General features: G+C 33.7%; 6 protein-coding genes and 1 non-coding gene across 8 annotated transcripts; 3 read left to right on the forward strand and 4 right to left on the reverse strand.

Annotated features, from left to right (window-relative positions):
* Positions 1–1,999: 1,999 nt before the first annotated feature.
* Positions 2,000–3,806, reverse strand: RSL2 (ROOT HAIR DEFECTIVE 6-LIKE 2). The gene is made up of 5 exons (NM_119546.3): positions 3,150–3,806; positions 2,751–3,056; positions 2,577–2,642; positions 2,380–2,445; positions 2,000–2,283 (listed from the first exon to the last, which is right to left on the reverse strand). The coding sequence occupies exons 1-5, from the start codon at positions 3,687–3,689 to the stop codon at positions 2,203–2,205; spliced, it is 1,059 nt and encodes a 352-aa protein (NP_195114.2). The 5' UTR covers positions 3,690–3,806; the 3' UTR covers positions 2,000–2,202.
* A 5,741-nt stretch (positions 3,807–9,547) lies between these two features.
* On the forward strand, positions 9,548–9,752 carry AT4G03345. The gene has a single exon (NR_144042.1). It is a non-coding gene; the product is annotated as an uncharacterized misc_RNA (transcript).
* Positions 9,753–11,231: 1,479 nt separating this feature from the next.
* AT4G33885 (uncharacterized protein) lies at positions 11,232–11,722 on the forward strand. Its single transcript, NM_001342240.1, has 3 exons — positions 11,232–11,355; positions 11,501–11,600; positions 11,714–11,722. The coding sequence occupies exons 1-2, from the start codon at positions 11,293–11,295 to the stop codon at positions 11,540–11,542; spliced, it is 105 nt and encodes a 34-aa protein (NP_001328893.1). The 5' UTR covers positions 11,232–11,292; the 3' UTR covers positions 11,543–11,600; positions 11,714–11,722.
* Positions 11,723–12,250: 528 nt separating this feature from the next.
* On the forward strand, positions 12,251–14,020 carry AT4G33890 (transcriptional regulator of RNA polII, SAGA, subunit). Of its 2 annotated transcripts, none has more exons than NM_119547.5 (2): positions 12,251–12,403; positions 12,583–14,020. In NM_119547.5, the coding sequence occupies exon 2, from the start codon at positions 12,694–12,696 to the stop codon at positions 13,720–13,722; it is 1,029 nt and encodes a 342-aa protein (NP_195115.1). In that variant the 5' UTR covers positions 12,251–12,403; positions 12,583–12,693; the 3' UTR covers positions 13,723–14,020. The 2 variants fall into 2 exon arrangements, with proteins under 2 accessions (NP_195115.1, NP_974677.1); NM_202948.1 differs by having other exon boundaries at positions 12,359–12,407; positions 12,583–14,016.
* A 188-nt stretch (positions 14,021–14,208) lies between these two features.
* Positions 14,209–15,348, reverse strand: AT4G33900 (Galactose oxidase/kelch repeat superfamily protein; the record flags this gene model as incomplete). Its single annotated transcript, NM_119548.1, has 1 exon — positions 14,209–15,348. The coding sequence occupies one exon, from the start codon at positions 15,346–15,348 to the stop codon at positions 14,209–14,211; it is 1,140 nt and encodes a 379-aa protein (NP_567939.1).
* Positions 15,349–16,388: 1,040 nt separating this feature from the next.
* AT4G33905 (Peroxisomal membrane 22 kDa (Mpv17/PMP22) family protein) lies at positions 16,389–18,397 on the reverse strand. The gene is made up of 4 exons (NM_119549.3): positions 17,888–18,397; positions 17,333–17,561; positions 16,943–17,067; positions 16,389–16,791 (listed from the first exon to the last, which is right to left on the reverse strand). The coding sequence occupies exons 1-4, from the start codon at positions 18,227–18,229 to the stop codon at positions 16,702–16,704; spliced, it is 786 nt and encodes a 261-aa protein (NP_567940.1). The 5' UTR covers positions 18,230–18,397; the 3' UTR covers positions 16,389–16,701.
* Positions 18,398–19,330: 933 nt separating this feature from the next.
* On the reverse strand, positions 19,331–21,611 carry AT4G33910 (2-oxoglutarate (2OG) and Fe(II)-dependent oxygenase superfamily protein). Its single transcript, NM_119550.3, has 8 exons — positions 21,138–21,611; positions 20,915–21,037; positions 20,527–20,684; positions 20,342–20,444; positions 20,111–20,206; positions 19,976–20,041; positions 19,770–19,889; positions 19,331–19,666 (listed from the first exon to the last, which is right to left on the reverse strand). Exons 1-8 carry the CDS (start codon positions 21,249–21,251, stop codon positions 19,580–19,582), a joined length of 867 nt encoding a protein of 288 aa, NP_567941.1. The 5' UTR covers positions 21,252–21,611; the 3' UTR covers positions 19,331–19,579.
* Positions 21,612–22,466: the final 855 nt, after the last annotated feature.

Raw genomic sequence — 22,466 nt, forward strand, 5'->3', positions numbered from 1 at the left:
CAGACTACGAAATTCTAAAAACTCTTTAAAGTATTATAATGAACTAATCTTTAAGTATTGTCTTGTTAAATATCTTTAAAAATTGTTTATTTTAATTTTCTTATATAATAAAACTGTAGTATATGAGAAAAATTATATGACTTGTTCCTAATTTGTAATGTTATATTAATTGTAAAACAAATTCAAGTTATTCAATAATTAACATTTTCTGTAGCTGTTAACATCAAAAAAAAAAACTTCAACCATACAAATATATTCATGAACCGGTTGACAAAATAAAAATAATAATTCCATGAACGTAAGTCAACCCGTAATTTAAGAAGTGACCAGAAGCCAAAGTCAAATTCTACTTTGAAAACTATCACGGCAATTTTACAATATTTTTATATACAATTTTGCATTAAGCATTTTTTTTATCTATCAATCTATGTCCTTGAACTAGACTACCTATTATAATATAGCTGAACTTTTATTTTAAATTCATTAAAAATTTCTAGTAATATAAAAAATAATGGTGTTACAAAACAAATTAAGATCATAAAATAGATAGTGATACAACTAGAAAGGACAAAAAAAATGGTAAGATATGATAGTACAATAGAAAAATTAACATTTAAAATAAATTATCTAAAAAAAACACTCGTTGAAACTTGAAACTTTCAAGTTGAAAGTATTGTCCATAGTTTTTGGTTACTATATACTATGGTAGGCAAAAAGAATGGTACTTAATTCTATATATGTTTTGTACTGATTACATGTACTATTTGATCGATCGATTAGGCACTAAGCAATGCAACTTTTATCACCCTCTCTATGAGACACATTTAGAAGTAGTACAGTTTTTTTCGTTTTATTTGTTGTTTTTGATGGGTTTTTCAATAAATTCTAAGACTGAAATACTATAAAATTAGATATTCATTAGATTTCAATGCTATAAGGGTTTCATAATTGCTATTAAAATTGGCCGTTCAAAATATAGATAAAGTTGTAGAACAGTAGTTGTAATTTTTTTCTTCGCAACAGTAGTTTTAATTTGTCATAAATCCATCAATTAAGCAGAAATAAAAAATCAAATATCTGATATTGATTGCCATGAATATGATTGATTGCGATAATATTTTAGTGGGGAAATAAGTTGGATATGCTATTCCAGCCACTTTTAAATGCTTTGGACTATTAGATAGATATCTCAAGAAACTAATTTAATATCCTTTTATATATCATATATTCGAACTTTTGGCAAGGTATAACTGTTATTTTTATATACTATAAGGTCTAAACACAGCTATTGCATGGGAACAATTATACTTTTTTATAAATCCGACAGTGGAAAATCATATACGCAAAATTAGTACTGAATATTCCATTGTAAAATTATAAACTAAACATAAAGTATGAATTGGTCTCATTCATGAATATACGTGTGAGAAAGAAAATGTTGCGGCCGAAGTTTTTAAGTGGTCATATTTGATATTTCATCCTTCACAAATGAGTGCATTGATTAATTGATGAGCATTTGTTTTTCGCATCACAACTAATTTTGTAAAATAGGGTTTTACTCCTAGTGAAAAAGGATTTTCTTTGGAATGAACTTACCATTTTAATTAAGCCTAAAAAAAATGAAAACAAATTCCGCCTAAATATTAAATATCACACACATTTCAACCAAAATGATGTACATTCACATTTCTTAAATAGAAGTTACTTTGTTAAGTTATTATTAGCACATTCACATTTTCAACTATTACCTCTTTTGTCAGACCTTTCTTCATTCGTTTGTCAGACCTCTTCATTTTTTATTTTTTATTTTAATATTATAATAATAACTCTCCATTCATTAGGTATTCTTCGAACGGTGATCAGATTAAAAATAATCATATATGTCCCTTGATCATTAAATAAAACGGTGATCAGATTGAGTGTAAACTGTTTAAGGTATAGATCTTATGATCCTGATAAGTATTAAAACTATCGATTGAACAGATGAAACATAAGAATTGAAATGTAAATATGTGATATAAAAGAAAATGAAAGTATAAAAAAAATCGAACGTGACTCTCCATTTCTCTCATATTTGAACATCGTACGAGAATTTATAATCGAACTCGTCCGAAGGCGGAGAATATTAAAAAAGAAAAAGAATATTACATTTTTGGTTATATATAAGAGAAAATATCCAACTAAAATCACAAGTTTTCTGCTTCATCTCGGTGAGCTGAGACCAATGTCCATCCCATTGAAAGCAATCGGCGCATACATCCATAGATCATCAGAGCTCAATAACTGCGTAATTATATTTTAAAATATTAGTTAGATCATATTCATATAACAATTGAACGTACAAAAAAAAAACGATTTGTATTTAAAACCCTTGCTTACCTTAATTTGGAGCTGCAAAAATTTGACGTAATGAACTGCTTCCTCAAGCATTGTACTAATATCGACCTGTTACGTATTTAAGCAATTGTAAATGTTTAGAATCTTTATTAACAATTTCTTGTATAATTAATGAATTTGCATGTAAAAGAGCCATATCTTCTGCATGTTTAAACGTTTGCATGAGTTTTTTTTTTTACCTTTGTTCCATTGGGGACGAGATTTTGTAAAATCCTTAGTCTCTCGTTAATCCTTTCTCTTCTTTTCTGCACGACAAAAAAATAATAAAAAACCAAATTAATTTTTTGAAACATAATCTTCCATAAAAATTTGATATTTTATCTTTTTTGTGGGAAACAAACAAAGCAATTTACCCTTGCATAGAGGCTTTGAGGATCGGTGGCTGCACCACGACTGGCTCTTGTTTTACCATTGAGGTTGAGGGCCTTTGAGGGATCATCTTCCTTAGAGGATGAGTCTTCTCCTCCACCGTCTTGATCAGCGCAGTTTGATTCTTCCTCCGTACAGAAAGTGGTGCTTGAGTTCTGTCTACTCATCATTGCCCCATTCTTTCTTTTCTTCAACTTCGTCTCTCCTTCTTCCTCTTCTCCTTCATTGTTATCCCCACTCATCTCTACGTTCTTCTGGGCCCTCTTATTCACTCTTGCTCTCTTGTTTTTCTGAGTCCATGGCAAACCGTTTCTATATTAGTCACTAAACCAAATGTGATCTCTCTAGCTAATTGCCAACCAGTTCGAAAATTAAAGACTTACATCAGTAGATGTGGCACGGGATCTCTTTTTGGAGCCGGTGAGAGATTTTGTAGTAGTCACAGAGATCTCAGATTGCAACAAGCTTTCCTCGTCATCGTGGTTCTCCACTACGGTTTCCAAAGGCATAAGAGTCTTTCCAGAAGAGTATTTCTCAACGTCACACTCACTTGTCTCCTCACCAACAAGGTATGAGTTTGTATTGATGGTCACATCTTCCATCCCAAAGTCCATTGTCTCATTTTGGTTCTCTTCAACCGTGGGTGGAACAACGGTGTAATATCCGCTGTTCCCAGCGCTGTAGCTGCTGCTCTCTTGAGAGAAACAGAAGCTACCGGCTTCAGACACGAGGCTAAGGTGGTTGTGATGAGAACCAAGGTTCCAATACAAGCCTTGGTGGTCACCACTGGCTGCTGCGCCGGAGGATGAGCCGGTGCCAGGATGATCATAAGAGGCGAGAAGCTGGTTCATGAAATCGGCTTCCTCGGTTGCATAAGTGTACATTCCTCCGAGGTTGTTGCTCCATTCTCCCATGGCTTCCATTTTTATATGTTTTGTTAACTAAGCGTCTTAATTAAGAGATTAATCTTAATTAAGAAGATTGTTAGTTGGAAGTCTTGTGAGAAGTGAGGGAATGAGGAAGAGGAGTTGGAATGTATATATAGAGAACATGAGAGATAGTGGATAAATAAATGTCAACACATAATGACACTAGTTAATCATCTTTCTAATTAATTTGTAAATAACCAAGTCTGGGATACCATTAGATATGGACAGCTAATTATGGTGGGCTCTCTGCAACTTGGTCATCGAACATTAAGTTTAATATATATTTGTCGTTTGTCGTTTATGATTCTGCATTTCTGCTTGTTAATGGCTTCACTTATATATGTTAAATACATCGTTTTAAGTTAAAAACAAGATTATAGTTGGTTGATATACTAGTTCATATGAGAAATGATTGTGGTGGCCGTATTCACTGCATATTTAGGATCAAAATTGGAAGAGCTCTTAGCTTAGCTCATTATAATTTTATCGACTTCCATGTTTCGTTAGCATCCGAGTAATAAGAGATAAACAGATTTCTTAGCAAAAGTGTTTTTTGCAAACTCACTCGATGAAATAGTAGATGTGTTAAAAACTCATGAACGTATAGTTTATATTAATGAGTTTTTTTGCACACAACTATGATTCAAATTCTTGGGAACACTGAACTTACGGTTAGACCCCATAAACTGCTTTCTAATTGCGCCAATCCGTTGAGATCGCGAGTTTTGATGTTGAGTATCGAGTAAATACAATTCACAAGTGTTGATCCACCTTAAAAAAAACTTCATATCATAACGTCATATGATACCTATGATATGAATGTTTTTCCCCTAATGACATGTAGTTAGGTCCCCATATAGTTCAACCTGCCATGATATAAGCAAGACTTATTTTTATTTTAATAGTAAAAAAAAAAATTCTCCAATATTCTACATATAGTAAGAATATTCCTATATATTGATTAGCTATAAGTGTATTATAATTTATAGCTTAAACTAAAATTCTGCATAATTATACAACGCATTAAAGTATTAAGCATTTTTTACTTTACAAAGTAACAAACAATCGAGAAACTATTGGGTCTGAGTAGAAAGAATGATATTTTCCCACTCACCCGCTGACTAGAAAAAAAAATCAAAACTTATCCAAAATCCTTACAAATTTCAAATATATTATATTTAGATAGAAGCATATCCATATGCTATACGACTTCTAAAGAGAAATTATCTAACTAGAATACTGAATACCTATACAACACAAACACAAAGATATAGATTTATGTACATTGTCTCTTTCTACTTTTACATTTTTTTTCAATTTCTATATTTGTTGTCAGCTGTGTTTTTTTTCGAATATGCACTGACTAGATTTATGTGCTAATGTGATTAAAATAGATTACAAAATGATGCATACTCTATGGACCTAGACGGCTAGACATATTTCTCGTCTATTCGATGATTAAATCATGTAAAAATCTAACCTTGAACCAATCAATAACGGATTAAAGAGGTACGACGACTTACGAGAGAAAATTATTGCGTTTGTCAGTTTGTGTATTATGACAATACTTGGATTATCCTAATTTTTAGTTGTAATTATTATATCAAAACCGAAATAAACTAAGGAATGGAATATTTCGACATTAAGCGTAATTCACTTTTAGGTCAAGTTGATGCGAAATTAGAAACAAATGACAAATCAAGCCTATACTTTGAAAAACGCCAACTTGTAGTGACCCAAAAACCGGCCGGTTTTTTCCCATCTATTTTGTGATTTGAAGTTTTAATCTACATATATTGTTTAAATTTATTATTATTTTCTTTTGATATTGTGTTTTTGATGAAACATTTAAAAATTAACCATCTAATTTACGAAACTAAGAACACAAAAGCTCTTCCTCTAACGCCCTTGACAACTTAGTAGTTATTTTATATTAAAATAAGAATCGCGAAGTCTTTGGTTGCTTAAGTTGTCAAGTTCCATGGATAAAATAACTGTGTAGCAGAAAATAAAGAGTTCATGAGAATGAAAGAGAGAGAGAAAGGGATGTGAAATGGGAGAATCAGAGACCTGGTTGTTGAACGTGACAGTTTCTGCATCATATTAATGTTTTTAAAATAAGGGAGAAAGAATGATACTGAGTTATTTGGATTAACTATATTAAGTAATAATTGGTTAGGTTGAGTCAACCACTGGACGGCAGATCGTGCGCGTGGAAAGTCCAAAAGCTCATAAGCCATTCTTGTTATTAAAAAAAAAAACACTATCTATCTCAGTTAAATGTGTATGACATTTACTTCTACCATGTCTATGAAATTTACTTTCTGATCATGTAATACTTACTATGATTTACGTCATGTGACGACGAGCATATACTTTCAAAAATCTACTTAATTTGATTACAATCTCTTTTCTAATTATGATCTTGTAGAGAATGACAACAATAATTATTTCTCATATGCATGAGTTCTTTCTTTTATGGTTTTCATATGCATGTGTTCACAAAAGTAATTTTGTGGTATTTGGTCCCAAAAACTATTTGAACGAACAAAAATAGGCAAAGAAAGGTGACATGCAAGATGAGAGTGTATGTATTGGTGAGTTGATTTTAGCAAATGACAAAAAGATATGAAGTTAGGCGCATAAAATTTATCTTGTAATAAATTAGATTCCCGTATATAATGTGTTTTTATATATTAATGTTGTTCTCTTAGCTTTCATCTCTTGTCGTAGAGCGTAAATACTCCAAATATATAGATCCCAAGAAAACGGTTATTAACTCGCTAAGTGAATAAGGTAGTTTAATTTCCTTGGAAAATTAGAAATGTTAATCAATATCCTAATTAAACTCTTTAACATAACCTTTTAGGAGTATGCAGGAATCGCCTAAGAGACTAAATAAGCTTTTCGGTGACTGTTTGGGAGCTAAATGACGTAAATAAAATAACAAAACAAACCAAATATCGACCCTTATGCATAACTAAATTGTATTAGAGTCTCTTACTATTACACTTTTTTTGGTTAATTTATTCTTACTATTACACTTAATCAATTCAAACCTGATATTTTGGCTAAGGAAGACAGCTAACTAACTATCTGCGTTACTAAATATTAAGAGTACACCTATATATAAACCTTACTGTATAATTTCCGTTTCGTGTGTGTCAGTGTGTGAATTTATGTAGTACAAAAAAGTGATGCATGGCTTCATCAAACTAGAATTGAAAAAAAGAGAGAAAAAAAGACAGTAGAATGAAACTCAAGGAAATGCAACCCTGAAAAGGATATAATAAAGAAGAACATATAAAGAAGAAACTGACAGGATTTCATAAAATGATCTATGTCTAGTATCATACAATACACTTTACATTATAGTTTGCATAAAATTTATCTATTTTATTCTGGATTCAGTAGAATAAAATCTGTGCACAGCTCGAAAGACCCAATTGGGTCATCAGATCAGATTTTTTTCCCAGACTAATGATTAGAATAGATTAAAATTATATTGCTCGAACTATTTACTCAGTATTGTTTTAGGAGATTACTTCTTTAAAGCAATCCTTGCACGCACGACCAAACATTATTGCATATCAAACAAGTATTTGTTTTTTCTTTTAAAAACATGTATTATTTAGTTTAATAAGTAGTAATTCTTACAATTTCTTTGTTGGGTAGTTAGCTGGCAATTTGATGCCCCTAAAGAATTAAAAAAAAGAAGAAAGACAAACAACCACTTTTTTATTCTTCATAAAATTGTCGTTTCAGTTAACATGGACGCTATTTTGTAATTTTCAACCTAGTTATTTCTTGCGTTTGTTTAGTACTACTGTTTTATGGATATTAATTCTAAAGAACAAATACCGGAAGTTAATCGGACGAATAAAATTCCAATCTAACAGCTTTGTCTTTTCCAGTAATGAAGAATTTTTTTAGATGTTTATTCTGCAGAATTACTTGTAATTACTTATTCAACCCGTACATAAACATAAATAACCATACAATCAATTCTATTTATATTTATGAGAAAAAAAGAACTCATATAGGTGTTTAATTTATTTATTTTTGTTTCAAATAGGTATATTTTTTCCTAAGTTTCTATGCAAAATTAGATGACTACGAATGAAAGAGTTATATTACATAAATACAGGACGAAAAAAGATTTTTTTTTTTTTTTTTGGCAAAGAACAAGACGAAAGAAAGCTATGATGTCCCTATACAGGTCCTAACTATACAGTCTCAGATCACATAAAACCAAAAAACAACTATACAGTCTCAAATTATATAAACATTAAGTCTATTCATATCGGATAATATATATATCGCAGTATCTCACATCTATATTGTCATGCATCATATAGTTTCTTAGTTAAAGAGACTAACCCTAATAAATGTGAATACTATGAAAATGTGAAATACATTCATATAATGCATATGAAGTCTAATTGACATACATCATCACCGAAACGAACATTGCTTACAACGTACGTCAACCTCTTGGTTCTTAAGAAACGTTAGTCATTACCGGTATCAAACTAGGTGTCTATCCAGCTTTTTTTTTTGTTTTAATGTTTCATCTTTTGATCCGGTCGTCGGATTGCTTTATTTTGAATTGCGTATAAAAAAAAAAACTGATCCTTTTTACGACTTTATTTGACAACGTATAGAAAGTGAAATAGTGATAAAATAGCCATGAACTCATTCTTATCCAGCAAACCATGTAAAGTTTTTAGCTCCTTTCCTATTATTACAGATGAGAGCAACGCTATTTTTGCTGAAGTTATAGGGTATTATGGAGTCATTAATTAGTGAAATCTTCAAGTTTGGAAAGTAAGATTATTAATTTGCGATAAAACCATAATTAGCTAGAGATCAAGGTGCACAACGTGTGTCGGATATTCCTCAGCATCATTATTCATACTAAATTTATAAGTATGTTTATTAGACACACTTAAAATATAGACGTAGACGCAAACCACACGCATATATTAGAAAAAATGATATGCACAACACAATAATGAATCATCGGAAAATCACATCTGTTAACTAATATTAACTTGTTAAGAAAAGGGCACAACTTATATCAGAAAATCACATATGTTAACTGAATGATTTAAGTTATATTTGGATCATATACATTTCTGAATGAACTTAATTGATCTGATCAACGACGAAAATAAAAAAACATGAGACAAAAAAAAAAGCAGAATAATGTAAAATAAATTTAGATTTTTCGATGAAACCGGAATCTCGCGTGAACCAAGTAGTTGTCTTCTTTTAAAAAACAAAGTGATTTTTTGTGATCTTACCGTTCTAAGTGGCTATGAAAAACAAACATCTAACATTTAATAAATACCGTTTAGACACTTAAATCTATTGAAATTTTACTCTGTAAGACGTACAAACTAATTTCTCTGTTTAGCCTATCAACACGAAGCAATTATTTGATTTATCTTAATTAAATTTGATTCGGCTGACGATTGGTAGGTGAAGAGAATGTTTTTATTCGTTACTCTATATAATAATTTGAAATTATAAGACCACCTAATAATATATACTTCTAACTCTTCTCTTCTTTATATATGGTTTCTTGATTTGATGATATAAGCATACGATTATTTCAGAATCTTTTAGTTTCATTTTTAAACTGTTTGTTACGGTTTGCGTCCGCCTCGTGCATTCGTCTTTTTCCATTTGATTGACTTCGACGTTTGGTGCATTGATTGATGTATGACAAAAAAAAAATATGACAACAATAGTCTATAGGCAACAAGTAACACTAATATTATTGAACGGATAAAAAACATGAATATATACATTATGATAAATTTTGATCAAATCATATATTGGGCAGAGGAATATATGATTGTTTTGGCTACCGGAGTAGATCTCAAATCGAAACTTAGATTAATTTCCAACAGAAATTAACCACAATAAAATTGATCCATGAAATTGATCCAAACGACGAGTCTTCAACAGAAAACATAATTTTGTGATTCGAACCCATGACCTTCAAGACAAATCCACATATACATTACCAATTGATTCAATTGTTTTATTGTTATATATGCAGATTTTAAATACCTAAATATGTGTTACTATTAGGAAGATGACTTTCTACAATTTAGTTCAACAAAAAATGAGCCAATAAAGAAAATCCTACATTTTGTATCACAACTTCTTCTTTCTTCTTTTTAAAGAAACCGACATTAGTTTGTTTTAATTAACCCATCAAACATATATTTAAAAATATGTCAGTTCTTAAGAAATATTGTCTATTGATATTAAGAGCTAATATAACTTTTACTAATTTGAGATAATTTTTCATAGTAATTGTGATATTTTCTCTTTCTATTAAAATATTAGCTCATTGTAATTCCAGTTACTTCTAGATATCTTTAAAATATGCCTCTTTTGGATCTTGACAGCATTTTTTGGATTAACTTCTGAAAATCAAATACATAAAAACATGCATATACCAAAAAGAAATATGGTTCAATTTGGATATTCTTCACCAACTAATTCTATATACTTTTGACATTTCGTTTTGTAACCAGTTAGATTACAATTGACTTTGGTTTTTTTTTATCACCTATTAAATTATAATTGACTTTCGTTCAATGTATTTTAAATATTTTTATTGTCTTAATTTTTGATGTTAACAGCTAAGGCATAAATAAGATTTACAAATCGAATTATCAAATTCAACCAAAATAAAATAAAATAAAACAAATTACAAAATGGAGAACGGGAAAAGTCATTTTCCTAGTATTTGGGGAATTAATTAAACAAAACTATGCACCACATACACAAATTTCATACATATATCTATATGCAAAACTTTATATAAATTCACAACAGTCATAGTCTATTGTATGATTATTATTTTTATTATTTGACACCGAAGCTGATATTTGTGACTGTTCCTTGTTCATTATATATTCATCTGTCGTTTTCTTAACTTCTACTTCTAATACTTTGACAGTTTTTTTTTTTACAAATTTAAAAGATTTGAAATCGCTTAGAACCAATCATAGTAAATATGACAACTTTACTGAAATCTTCCCCAAATCATATTGTTTGTTTGTATTTTCTAAATATTAAAATAAAAAGCGAATATTGTGATTATTCCTAGTTTCATATCACTATTCAGAGCATTTTCGTGTTGTAACATTTTTAAATTTTGAGTTTGCTAGAAATTTTAGATGTATTAGATTTTTTTTTAAGAAAAAAAAATCAACGTCATTAATGTACTAAAATCAACTTTTCAGATTTATAGGTTATTTGAGAAAAATTATTCAGTTAAACTTAAAGTTTCCGCTACTTTAATCCATATAAAATGGGCCTGTAATATTCATCTGACTGAAATCTTCTTGCGGAAAAAAAAAAGAAGTCTTAAATCTTCTTTATGTCCATTTAAAGTGGGCCTGTAATATTCGGCCCACCATGTAATGAAAATGCGTTTCGTTTTGTTCCGCTCGGACCTATATAAACCAACTATGAGGGCCGTCGCATACGAAAATTGGGGTTTTCAATTTTATTTCGAGTGTTCGCTGTTGGTCCTCGTCTTCTAGCTTCGAGCTCTGAGAAATCGAAAATCATGGGTCACTCCAACGTCTGGAATTCTCATCCTAAAAAAATACGGACCTGGATCTTGCACCTGGTAATGTGCATGCAATAACCTCTGTTACTTATTGTGATCTGCCATATAGAATAAGTAGGAGCATGTTTTTTATAGTCATGGACTCATGGTTTGTGATGATTTTGAGGAATCTAATGGTAAGTTTGAAATCCATGGATTTTTGTAGCCGTGTGTGTGGAAACTCCCATGGATTAATCAGGAAGTATAGTCTTAATTGCTGTAGACAGTGCTTCCGTAGCAACGCCAAGGAAATCGGATTCATTAAGGTAAACATGTTGAATGATTGTCTTTTGTATCTCCATGAGAATGGTCCATGATGTTTTCTCACTCTCTTGGAAAGATGATTAACTCTTCTGGTTTTGTTTTCCTTTGTTTGCAGTACCGTTAAAGACCAATGGTGTTATGAGGAGCAATCATGTGAAACTTTCAAGCTTTAAAATTGTAATGGATTTATTTCGATAAGGCTTTTGAGCTGTTGAATCTTTTAGCTTTTTGTTTTAAACTCAATCTTGGTTCTCTACAAATGATTATCATATAGATTTGAGTTTCTACTATTTGAGATTTGTGTTGCTATTATCTATTACTCTGTTGATAGTTGCTTAAGAACCATATAACAACTGTTAAATCCTTCCACTAAGGGACCAAGTACTTTGGAATGGTGGTTTATTATAGATGACACTAGTGGCAATGTGAATCAAACAAAGATATAAGTATAGCTGTTCACAGTTAACGATGTACTTAACGATTTATCCACTTAACAAGACAAGTGACAAACAAATTAAAAGAGAGATCAATGAAGCAAAATTATCCAACGAATACAAAAGTTTAGTTTGAACCAGCAAAGTTATTGAGAAATCAGAAAACACTTCACTTAAGTTTACGCACGTGTGAGTTTGTCCAAAGTCCAACATGTTCTTTTACTTCTTAGTTTCTCTCACGTACGACGAAGACTTTCTCGTGGAAACACGGAGAACCAAAAAACAGAAGAGAAGCGATATGAAACGAAGAAACAAACAAGATCATCGTCCCTTTTGCCTTTAGGGCACAAAGGGGAAGCCTTTTTCACTGGGTATGTTTCTTCTCTAATGATCCATCTTCTTCTTCCCTCTTTCGATTCTCAATCTCACGAAATTACCTGTGACGCTTCGATCTCTTTCAATTTCTTCTTCGATTTCTCTATTCCTAGTTTATAATTGATTGCAATTTCGAAATCGTCCCAATTTTGATTATCGGAATCTGATTTTTCAGGTATGTGTTGAGAATTTGGGGTTTTTAGGTTTTTGGCTCAGAAGAGAGAATCTGGGATCTTAAAAATCGAAACTTTCTAGATGTGGTTTTAGTTCAACTTAGTTGTAGAAGATGGGATCAAATCAAGGTTCTTCCAGGTTAGATACGTTAGAGATTAAAGCTCTCATTTACCGGGAAATTGGGAATCAAAGAGCTGAGAGTTACTTCAATCAGCTCGGAAGATTCTTTGCCTTGAAGATCACCAAATCTGAATTCGACAAGTTGTGCATCAAGACCATTGGTAGACAAAACATCCATCTTCATAACCGTCTTATACGTTCCATCATCAAGAATGCTTGTATTGCCAAATCTCCACCATTTATAAAGAAAGGTGGGAGCTTTGTTAGATTTGGTAATGGGGATTCGAAGAAGAACAGTCAAATTCAGCCGCTTCATGGAGATTCTGCGTTTTCTCCTTCGACTCGTAAATGCAGGTCAAGGAAGTTGAGAGACAGGCCAAGTCCACTTGGTCCACTTGGGAAGCCTCATAGTTTAACTACGACGAATGAGGAGTCAATGTCAAAGGCACAAAGTGCTACTGAATTGTTGTCTCTAGGAAGTAGACCTCCCGTGGAAGTTGTGTCTGTGGAGGAAGGAGAAGAAGTTGAACAAATAGCAGGAGGAAGTCCAAGTGTTCAGAGCCGGTGTCCTCTCACTGCTCCGCTTGGTGTTTCTATGAGTCTTAGGAATGGAGCTACTAGAAAGTCTGTTTCCAATGTGTCTATGTGTAGCAGAAGTTTCAACCGCGAGACTTGTCAGAACAACGGTGAGCTACCTGATACAAGAACGCTGAGGAGTCGGTTGGAGAGGAGATTGGAGATGGAGGGGCTAAAGATAACTATGGACTCTGTTAGTCTTCTTAATAGCGGATTGGATGTGTTTATGAGAAGGCTGATTGAGCCTTGTTTGAGTTTGGCTAATACTCGATGTGGGACTGATCGGGTTAGAGAGATGAATTACCAGTATACACAGCAAAGCAGAAGGCTTTCATATGTATCGATGTCAGATTTTCGTGCTGGTATGGAGTTGAATACTGAGATACTTGGAGAAGATTGGCCTATGCATATGGAGAAGATCTGCTCCCGTGCTTCAGATAAGTAAAGAACAAACATCATAGGTTAGATACATAGCATTTGAGTTTTCTGGTTTGGTTTGCGCTGTTGAAAAAAGTTACTGGGATGGTCCAAGTTTCAATGGAAGAAGGTTTTGAAGAGAAGAAGGGTGGGTCTTCTTGATGTTGTACAAGTTCAGATAATAGAGTGAGATTTAAGTAAGAGTTTTTTTTGAAGTAAACGACATTTTGTTTAGCTGATTTGTTTTTCTCTCATGTGTATTTTTCCTTGTTTGCTCTCTGATGTAAACAAAGTTAATAATGAAAGCAAAAAAGGCTTCTTGAAAAGATTCGTGTGAATATTTCATTTGTCTGGTCAAAGTCACTAAATATTACATTGGAATGTTAAAACCCAAACTGAAGTAAAAAGCTTAAAACAAAAAGCGCAAGACATAATCATACTATGAGACATGTCCAAATGCCTCGAAGACAAACGATCAACTTATTTAAAAAAATGCATGGGTGATTGATTCAATTCACCAAACTGTTGCAGTAAGAGCATTCACTAATAAATCCACATGACGGTTTGGTCCACTGGATATAAACACATTGTCAAACCACTCAAGCGTTCCCCAAATTTCTCCATTTTGGCGTTTTTGAATCGCAATTTCCGCACACCAAATCTTTGTTTCGTCATCAACTAACACATACTCCTCCCAAGAAATCGCCAATTTTCCACAATGATCCGCCGATTTAAAATTTCTATAATAATTAGTAAAAGTAGGCAGTCCTTCCAAACCCTTCAAAGCTGCCCATTCTCTTTTCTTGAGGTCATACCAACGTACATCCCCAAGACTGCAACGGTAGAACACGTTCTCTATCACACAACAAGATGATGGATCCAGACTCCATCCATGATTCAGGCATATGTCTGCCCCTCTCCATTTACCTTTATGCATCTTGTAAGTGACATCTTTTTCCCTAGACCCTACATAGACGGTTCTTTGATAACTTATGCTTAAGTACTCAGAGCCTTTGCATACCTCCTCGCTAGGGATCTGTAAAAACTCCCAAGTTTGAGTCTTCGTATCAAAAATCTCCATCCAATTCATTGAATTGAGATTTTCGCAGCCTCCCGTAACATATATTCTCCCATCGAGGGTACAAGCAGATGGAAACACACGGGCCACCCGCATGCTTGGAGCTTCACGCCATGTGTGAGAACGAGAGTCCATAACCATAACGCTAGACAAAGCGTTATAAGTCTTTGATCCAGTTGCATTTATCGAAGCGTTTTTATTCTCTGATCCACCGCCAATGGCATATATCTCATGACCGACCACTACAAAACCCGGCAGGGCTGCGGAAGTAAAATTGGGAGATGAAATCGGGACCAAAACTTTTTTGGAGCTATTTGGTCCCTGGTAGATAATGAACCAATGTAGTTGTTCAGAATCGGTATGGAGTCGTACGCACACGTAAAGACAACTCTCCGTTCCGCCTAAGAGGATTCGGGTTTGGTAAAGCTCCTTTGAAGCAAGAAGAAAGCGAAATTTTTTGGAGACTAATGAGAGAGTTGGATAATGTAATCTTGAGACGCGAGCTAAGCAGTTAAATACCAAATCATCAGGAAGCATTAGAAATCTTTTAATCGAGGGTTCTTCTCCATATTCCATGGTTGTTGATCACTTTTTTTCTCTTACGGTTGTTGATAGAGAGCGGAAGCTAAATATCGGACGAGAACACAAGATCTCTAGGAGAACTCGGATTTACAAACGGATCTTGCTTAGAACGTCAAAACTTGATGAAGAAGCAATAGAGATAAAGTCGAGATCGGTAGTGATATCGACTTGGTTTTGCAAGCCCTTAGGGTTGAGAGTCCTCCTCTCTAGGCTTTATAGAAAGCTCTCTTAAAACTCTTTATTCAATAATCCAAAACTAATCTATTCTACAACGTAAGGATTCTTTAAATAAGAATCAGAAACAAAGACCCTAATTCTAAAAAGAAGTTAAAAGCCAAACACGTAAAGCCCACATCTTTAATAAAGTCCATAAACTACTAAATCATGAATGAGAAACAATAAAGAGGCTTGGTCACGACGAGGCCCATCAAAGGCGTGAACAAAGCAAAGATGCGCTGCATCAGTTGCTTATTAAGTAAGAACTTGCTTTTTTTAACAAAACAAAAAAAAGTAAGAAATTGTTTTTTGCATAAGCTTCTTTTTGTCTCGACTATTCTTGTCTATATTGTTTATATATAGATTCCTAATCTCATTGGGAGTTTTTCAACGTGTTTGGAAGTATAGTAAGTTTCTAATTTTCTATAACAAAACGTATATTCTCTTCACTTGAAGAATTTACTGATATTCAAAAAAAGAACTAGAAGAATTTACTTTTTTTTTTTATCATTCCTTTTTACTAAATTGTTTTGTTTTGTTCTTTGTGTGCTCTTTCTTCTGGTACAGATATATATGCGGACCTACGTACAAGAAAGGACCCTAAATTTCTAAAATTTTACTTACTGTTATGAGAAAACAATACATTTGGCATATCAATTTTTTTTGTTACAAGCTGTCGCACTGCTACCTGCTACCCTACCAATCTGGGACGCGTATAAGATTGAGAACAAAAACCATATTTTAGCATACATAGCATTTGGTTTGACTCCGTTGGTCTCGTGTAAATTTTCCGTCTTTGTTAACCGTACTGATGTAACTAAGGATTAATATAAAAGACTTGTGTCAACAGTTTCCTTTGCCTGGTAAAGACTCAAAAAGTTGATCGAAGCTAAAGAACCACCATTTTACTCAAATATTACATGGAATACTAAACATAGAATTGAATTAAATCTAAGAGTGTAAGACATGTCCAAATGCACAGTTTTCCCCAAAACTCCTTACATTATATCCTCCTAAAATCTGGAGAGAGGAAACAAAGAATGTTGAAGAATGCCCTGTTTCTTTTAGTAAAAGTGTTTTTTGGCTTCATTTCTTCATTTCTAAACTGAGAGAGTTTCCCAGAGAGCTTTTTCAAATTTCAATGGCGGTTGGCGTCGCACGGCTTGCCATATAAGTTATGTAGATTGTCCATAGATACGAAAACGAGTTGCTCACAAGTGGCTGCAGACAAAAAGAAACCAGACTTCAGTTGATAACCAAAACTCACGATAAGACAAAATGAATGCAGCAAATATATGATCTGTCTTGAACAAAAGGTTAACCAAAGTGAAGCTAAGTTGGAAATAAAGTGGTAGGTATCAATCATACATACCTGTAAATAAACAGGGCAGAACTTGAAAGTAATAAAATCACACAAAGGCCAATACATGACACCATTAAGCATTGTGGGAAGTAGGTCCCTTTTCAATCTAGCAACTATCTCTGAACCATTTTCACCTGAAAAAATAATTGAAAATCAGACTTTGATGTCATCAAGAATAGCTTAGGATCAAATTCTAACAACAATTCTCCTCTCTTCAAACGCCATTTAGAGAAAGAATGTAACATCAAACAACCTGCTCTATAACAACCCTTAAGATTGAAGGTCAACAGGATCTAGAGTTTCAGAAAAATCATACTTTTATATGTTGCTCAAAGAAGAATATATAGACTATAAGAAAGGAACCAGTTGATTATTTTTCATGTACAGCTGAAAGCTTACCCTGTAGGGCTGCATTCAGTGAGAAGAAAACAACATTCATGGCAGGCCCATAGACTGTCTGTCCCATGGCCATTTTCTTAAACGTTGTGATCAAATCTCGTTTTGGGAAGAGACTTGACATGAGATTGAACCAATAGTGAAGTGTAGGACCCAAGATTAATAACCCATATCCTCCCATCCTTGCTGTTCTTACCAAGTCATAAGAATCCACTGAAGCTTGTGGAATTGTCTGTTGAAAGATCAAACAAGTCACACTTTTGTCAACAACAATACAAGAACAAAGAAACGTAAGCAAATATAACAACTCAATTCACATAAAACCCGCTACTACATCCACATTACTAAGAATCGATCATTACTTCTTAATCTAGAAGTAATTCTTGTCCTATCTCAAATCTCTAAAGCACAATGGAGATACAGTGACTTCTACTATTACCATTTGTTAGAAAACACAATGGAATCTTAGGACTGAATCAACAAGAACATAATCACAGAATATCTAAAATCTGATTTGTAGGCTTACAAAACAAAAATGAGATAGATTTTTGAAATTACCTGCGAAGACAAATCGGCTGCTATGTAAATAAGCGAGGACGTGACGGATTTGGTAAGAACCGGCCGAGATTTCACCATTCCCAAATACCATCCGATGAATCCTGCTGTAGAGACCGTCGAAGAAGACGAAGACGAAGACGAACAGAAACCAGAGACACCTGTTTCCTTTGCTTTCCCGAGAAACTGAGGCGTACGATAAAAAGGCCTCGACTGCAATCGCTGGATGTTTCCTCCTATCGGTAAAGGGTCGAGCTTTCCAAAAGGATTCGTCATCGTTGCTCGCTGTAATCGAAAGATCCGAGCGGCGTCGGAAGCAGCGTTTCTAAACAATGCGCCGGTCATTGTCGTGTGATGGCTCCGAGAGTTTTGGGGGTTCAGGGAAGGGTTTTATATATAACGGCGGTGGAGAAGAAGAAACAGAGCTCTGTTTTTTTAAAAAGTTTAAATGCCAATAAATAATGAAACACACAATTTGTATATTTCGCGAGTATAAAGGTTTTTCTACTCGCGTCTCGTACCATTGCAATCGTTCTTCATAAATTAGTTTTGTTCTTAATAAATTAATTAATCATGCCTTTTCTAGATACAGAATTGTCGAGATCTTTCCTAATAACCGAAGTTTTTGTGAAAGCTATAGTGTTACTTAGCACATTGATTATATATAAGCCAACAAATTGATTATTATTTATTATTAGCTAATCACTCAATAAACTCAAAAGCCAAGCCAAATTATTGGAGAAAATAACCTTTCCAATTTCTATGTTAGGCGGAGGAAAGAGTGCCTGAAGGCTGAAGAGCGCGTGACCGTCAAAGGTGGACGGTTCAAAAACCAAACATCCCCAAACTGTTTCTGTTCTGTAGTGTTCTAGGGTTGTTTACACGTCCTGTTCACATTGGTTAGTGTCGACGTCATCACTTCTGACACGTAAAACTTAATTCAGTGACGCTAACCTTTAGTAGAAGCCACGTGTTGCGTTCGTGTCCCAAGTTCCGACTTTTAGCCACTTTTTATGAACTCTTTTATTTTTATATATTTAGTCAAAAAGAACGTAGATCATTGGAAGAGAAGATTCTCTTATTTTCTGTCGGCAATTTTTCGAAGATTCTAAACCAAACTAAACGTAGATGATGTCACACACACAAAAAAAAACAAAAATTATTATCGGTATCACTCATGACTCATGTGTCCACAAAAACTCGAATAAAAAGATGGTCCCTGGTGTGTAAGCTCAGATACATTTTTTATATATATAACATGGACAAAATAATTTTCCATTTAATAGATACAAATACAATCATACAACACATTTTGTTAAGTTATAAGGGAAAAAATTAGTACACATTGCAAATTAACAAGAGACTTGACGGACTCAAACGAGCAGTAAATACTCAATACCAAGTAATCAGAACACCCAAATCGATCCACACTTGTCATCACTTCTGTGTTAATCTTATAAGTTCTTATATTTCTTTTACTGAAATATCAAACAACAAGAAACTTCTATTGTTCAAATGATATTTCGAACCAAGTTTTCATTATCAGGTTTTAATTTTTGTATCATTCGCATTATAAGAAAGCTAAATAGTTACACTGTTTCAGCGAAGAACTGTACACGAGGGATCCAGCAGCAGATTTTTAGTCAAAAGATAGAAGCTGTGAGACTGAGATAGATATATGGAAAAAAACCTAACTTATTCTTCCTGGTCTTGGTCTCTGATCCATTTGGTTGCCACCCATTTCTCTCCTTTGGTCACCGGGCAGCTCCCGTGAAGCGAAGTCTGCAGAAGCATTGGAACCACAGCAAAGAGCTCCTATTAGCATGAACTAATCCAAGGAATAGGAGTCAAGAGAAGAAATGAAATGTGTTCAAACTTTGTTTACCTGATCAATCGTTCCATTTGGAAACACGGAATAAAAAAGAAGACCATCTCCTTTCCGAGGCTTTACTTTCAACCCAATACATTGCTTGTAATCGTATCCGATGCCCATATTAGAACCGTTCTGTTAAATAGAAAGCGTTTAAATGGAATCAAAACTAACGAAAGGGTCTGTATAATAAGTAAGCAAATAATATATTATAAACTGACCTCAAATGGGAACATGGTTTCACCGCCTTCTTCAACATCAGATAAGTACAACAGGAAGGAGGCAATCTGCGTAAATTCAAATGAGGTCTCGGGTTCTAAAGAAAGCTATAAATATGACAGATTTAAGGATTTTACCCTTTGGCTTGATTGTGGTCCATATTCTGTTGGGTTGAAAACATCATAGTGGGAATCATACTTTTGGCCAAGTTCATACCGTAAAATATTGAATGACTGCCAAAAACATCAAATCTCGTACAATTAAAGGGGTGATAAGCACTAAACCAAAGGCCATCAAGCCTACGTTTGCCACTTTCAACATGCCTTAGTTTTACGATTCACATAGATTTGGGAAGTAGAGAATCATACCTCTCCATGGGACCTTGGGATCATCGTAGCTCTTGCGATTTTCCTTTCAACAAAATCCAGAGCACCAGTACTCTCTTCTGAAGCACTGATAAAAGTTCCTGAGCTGTATAACAACAACACACCAGGCAAAAACACTGAGGCTACTGATGAATGTTCGAAACATGAAACTAGAAAGAAAGAAAGACCTTGTTCTAGTGCCCTTAGTGTTCTCAGCAGTTTCTCCTTTCCGGAGAGCCAAAGCAGAAGGTTTCAGATTAACCTTTGCTCTCTCAATAATAGCTTGGCATTGTTCTGCAGTTGCAAAATTCGGAAAATATATAGCCCTAGGTCTCCAACTAAGTACCTGCCAATTTTAAACCAAATAATCCATAAAGATGAAGTACTAAATTTCACTAGTTGACTAATTGCTAAAAAACACAATACTCTCACTCACACTCATGGTCACCACACATGAACAAAAAAACAAAGTTCAATTAGATAATCAAATGCACAATCTTGCCCTAACTAATCGATTTCACCTAATTTGCCAATCCAAACATCTTAAAAGTCAAAAAATTAGCAACAAAATCAGACCTGAAAAGGAATCGATCCAATAGATTCTTCTCCAGTAACACCATGAGGCATCGAGCTAGCTTCTTCTTCCCCATTCTCAACCATATCCAACATTCTCAACCTGGGTTTAACACGAGGCACATTCTGATCCCAAACATAGAACCCTCGATTAGTCACAAAACCAAGCTAAAGACTCCAATCACATCTAAAGAGTACAGAGTAAAAGATCAGAGAGTTTCCACACCTGAGAAAGTAGAGTGGAGCCATAGAAACCGAAGAGGAAACAGAGAGAACAGAAGACGATAACTGTGGCTAACCCTAGCTTCTTCCTCCTGTAGCTCTTCAATCTGCTCTTCATCGAGCCTTCTTCCTTCCGATCAGATTAAGTTTCCGATGGAAATCTTCGCCGGCGTAAACGATCAGATAAGTTTCCGATGAAAATCTTCGCCGGCGTAACGAACCTCAATATCGGGACGCCTTTCGTCGATCCAATGAAGCACCACAAATTTCTATTTACTTTAAAATATATTGTTTTATAGTTTAATGATCAGATCTCGTTGACCAGTTTGTCATTTTCTTCACTGGTCAACAAATACAAAAAAATGCGCCGAATTTATCCTTTTTTTTGGTTGAAGTTTGGTTGCGTAGAGTGGTTTAAGTTTTGGTTCGATGGAACTTGAACGTTTTTGTGATTTGAATTAGGTGGGCTTCTTTTGAGTTGTTTTGCTTCATTCAGGCTGTCGATAATGACTTGGAATCGATCTTAGAATGTAAGGTGGATATGTAGTCCAACATTGAATTGTGTTTATGGTTAAAAAGTAAAGAATGATTATTTATTAATTATATACAGTCAAATTAGAGAGTCTTAAGCCGAGATCAATACATTATCCAACGAAATTTCAAATGAGTTTATTTTCTTAACTAATAGTCTATATTCTTGCAACTTCTTTTTGATAACCAAATAAAATGTGTAACCATTCTACAAATGATTTTCATATAGAGATTTGAGTTTAGAAAAGAATAAGCAAGAAGAAGATTCAAGTAGCCTTTGTGTCGAGAAGAAGGTTCAAGGAGCTCTCTTTGTGGGCTATAGAACTGTTGTTTAAGAAAGAAGGTGACTCATTTAATGTTTGGTTCTTGGGGTTCACAGAGCATTGTTCACTGAAGAGAGATGTGATACTAGAGAGATTCTTAGTGAGCATTGACAGAAATAATAGTAGTACTAATTAAGTTTTTTTTTGTTTGATGAATCTTGTATGCATCGGTATAATATGAGTGGATATGCAAATGTTAAAAAAAATAAAATGAATGGATCTATATATGTTGAAAATCACCCTATGATCCATAACAACGATAAATACGCATCCATAATGTTATAAATGTAAAGGTAAACATCATGATCAAAAAAGTTCGACAACTTGGGCCAATGAATTTCCAGTTGCTTCCGCGTATATATATAAGTCCTTCCACGTCAATTTCTTAATCCCAAAATGCAAACCTTTTTATAACAACCAAATAAAAATGTGCCACTTGTAATTAAATATAAATTACTCCATAAGCAATAATATTCATC

The sequence above is a fragment of the Arabidopsis thaliana genome, chromosome 4, assembly GCF_000001735.4.
Source record: "Arabidopsis thaliana chromosome 4, partial sequence".
NCBI classification, from domain to species: Eukaryota; Viridiplantae; Streptophyta; class Magnoliopsida; order Brassicales; family Brassicaceae; genus Arabidopsis; species Arabidopsis thaliana.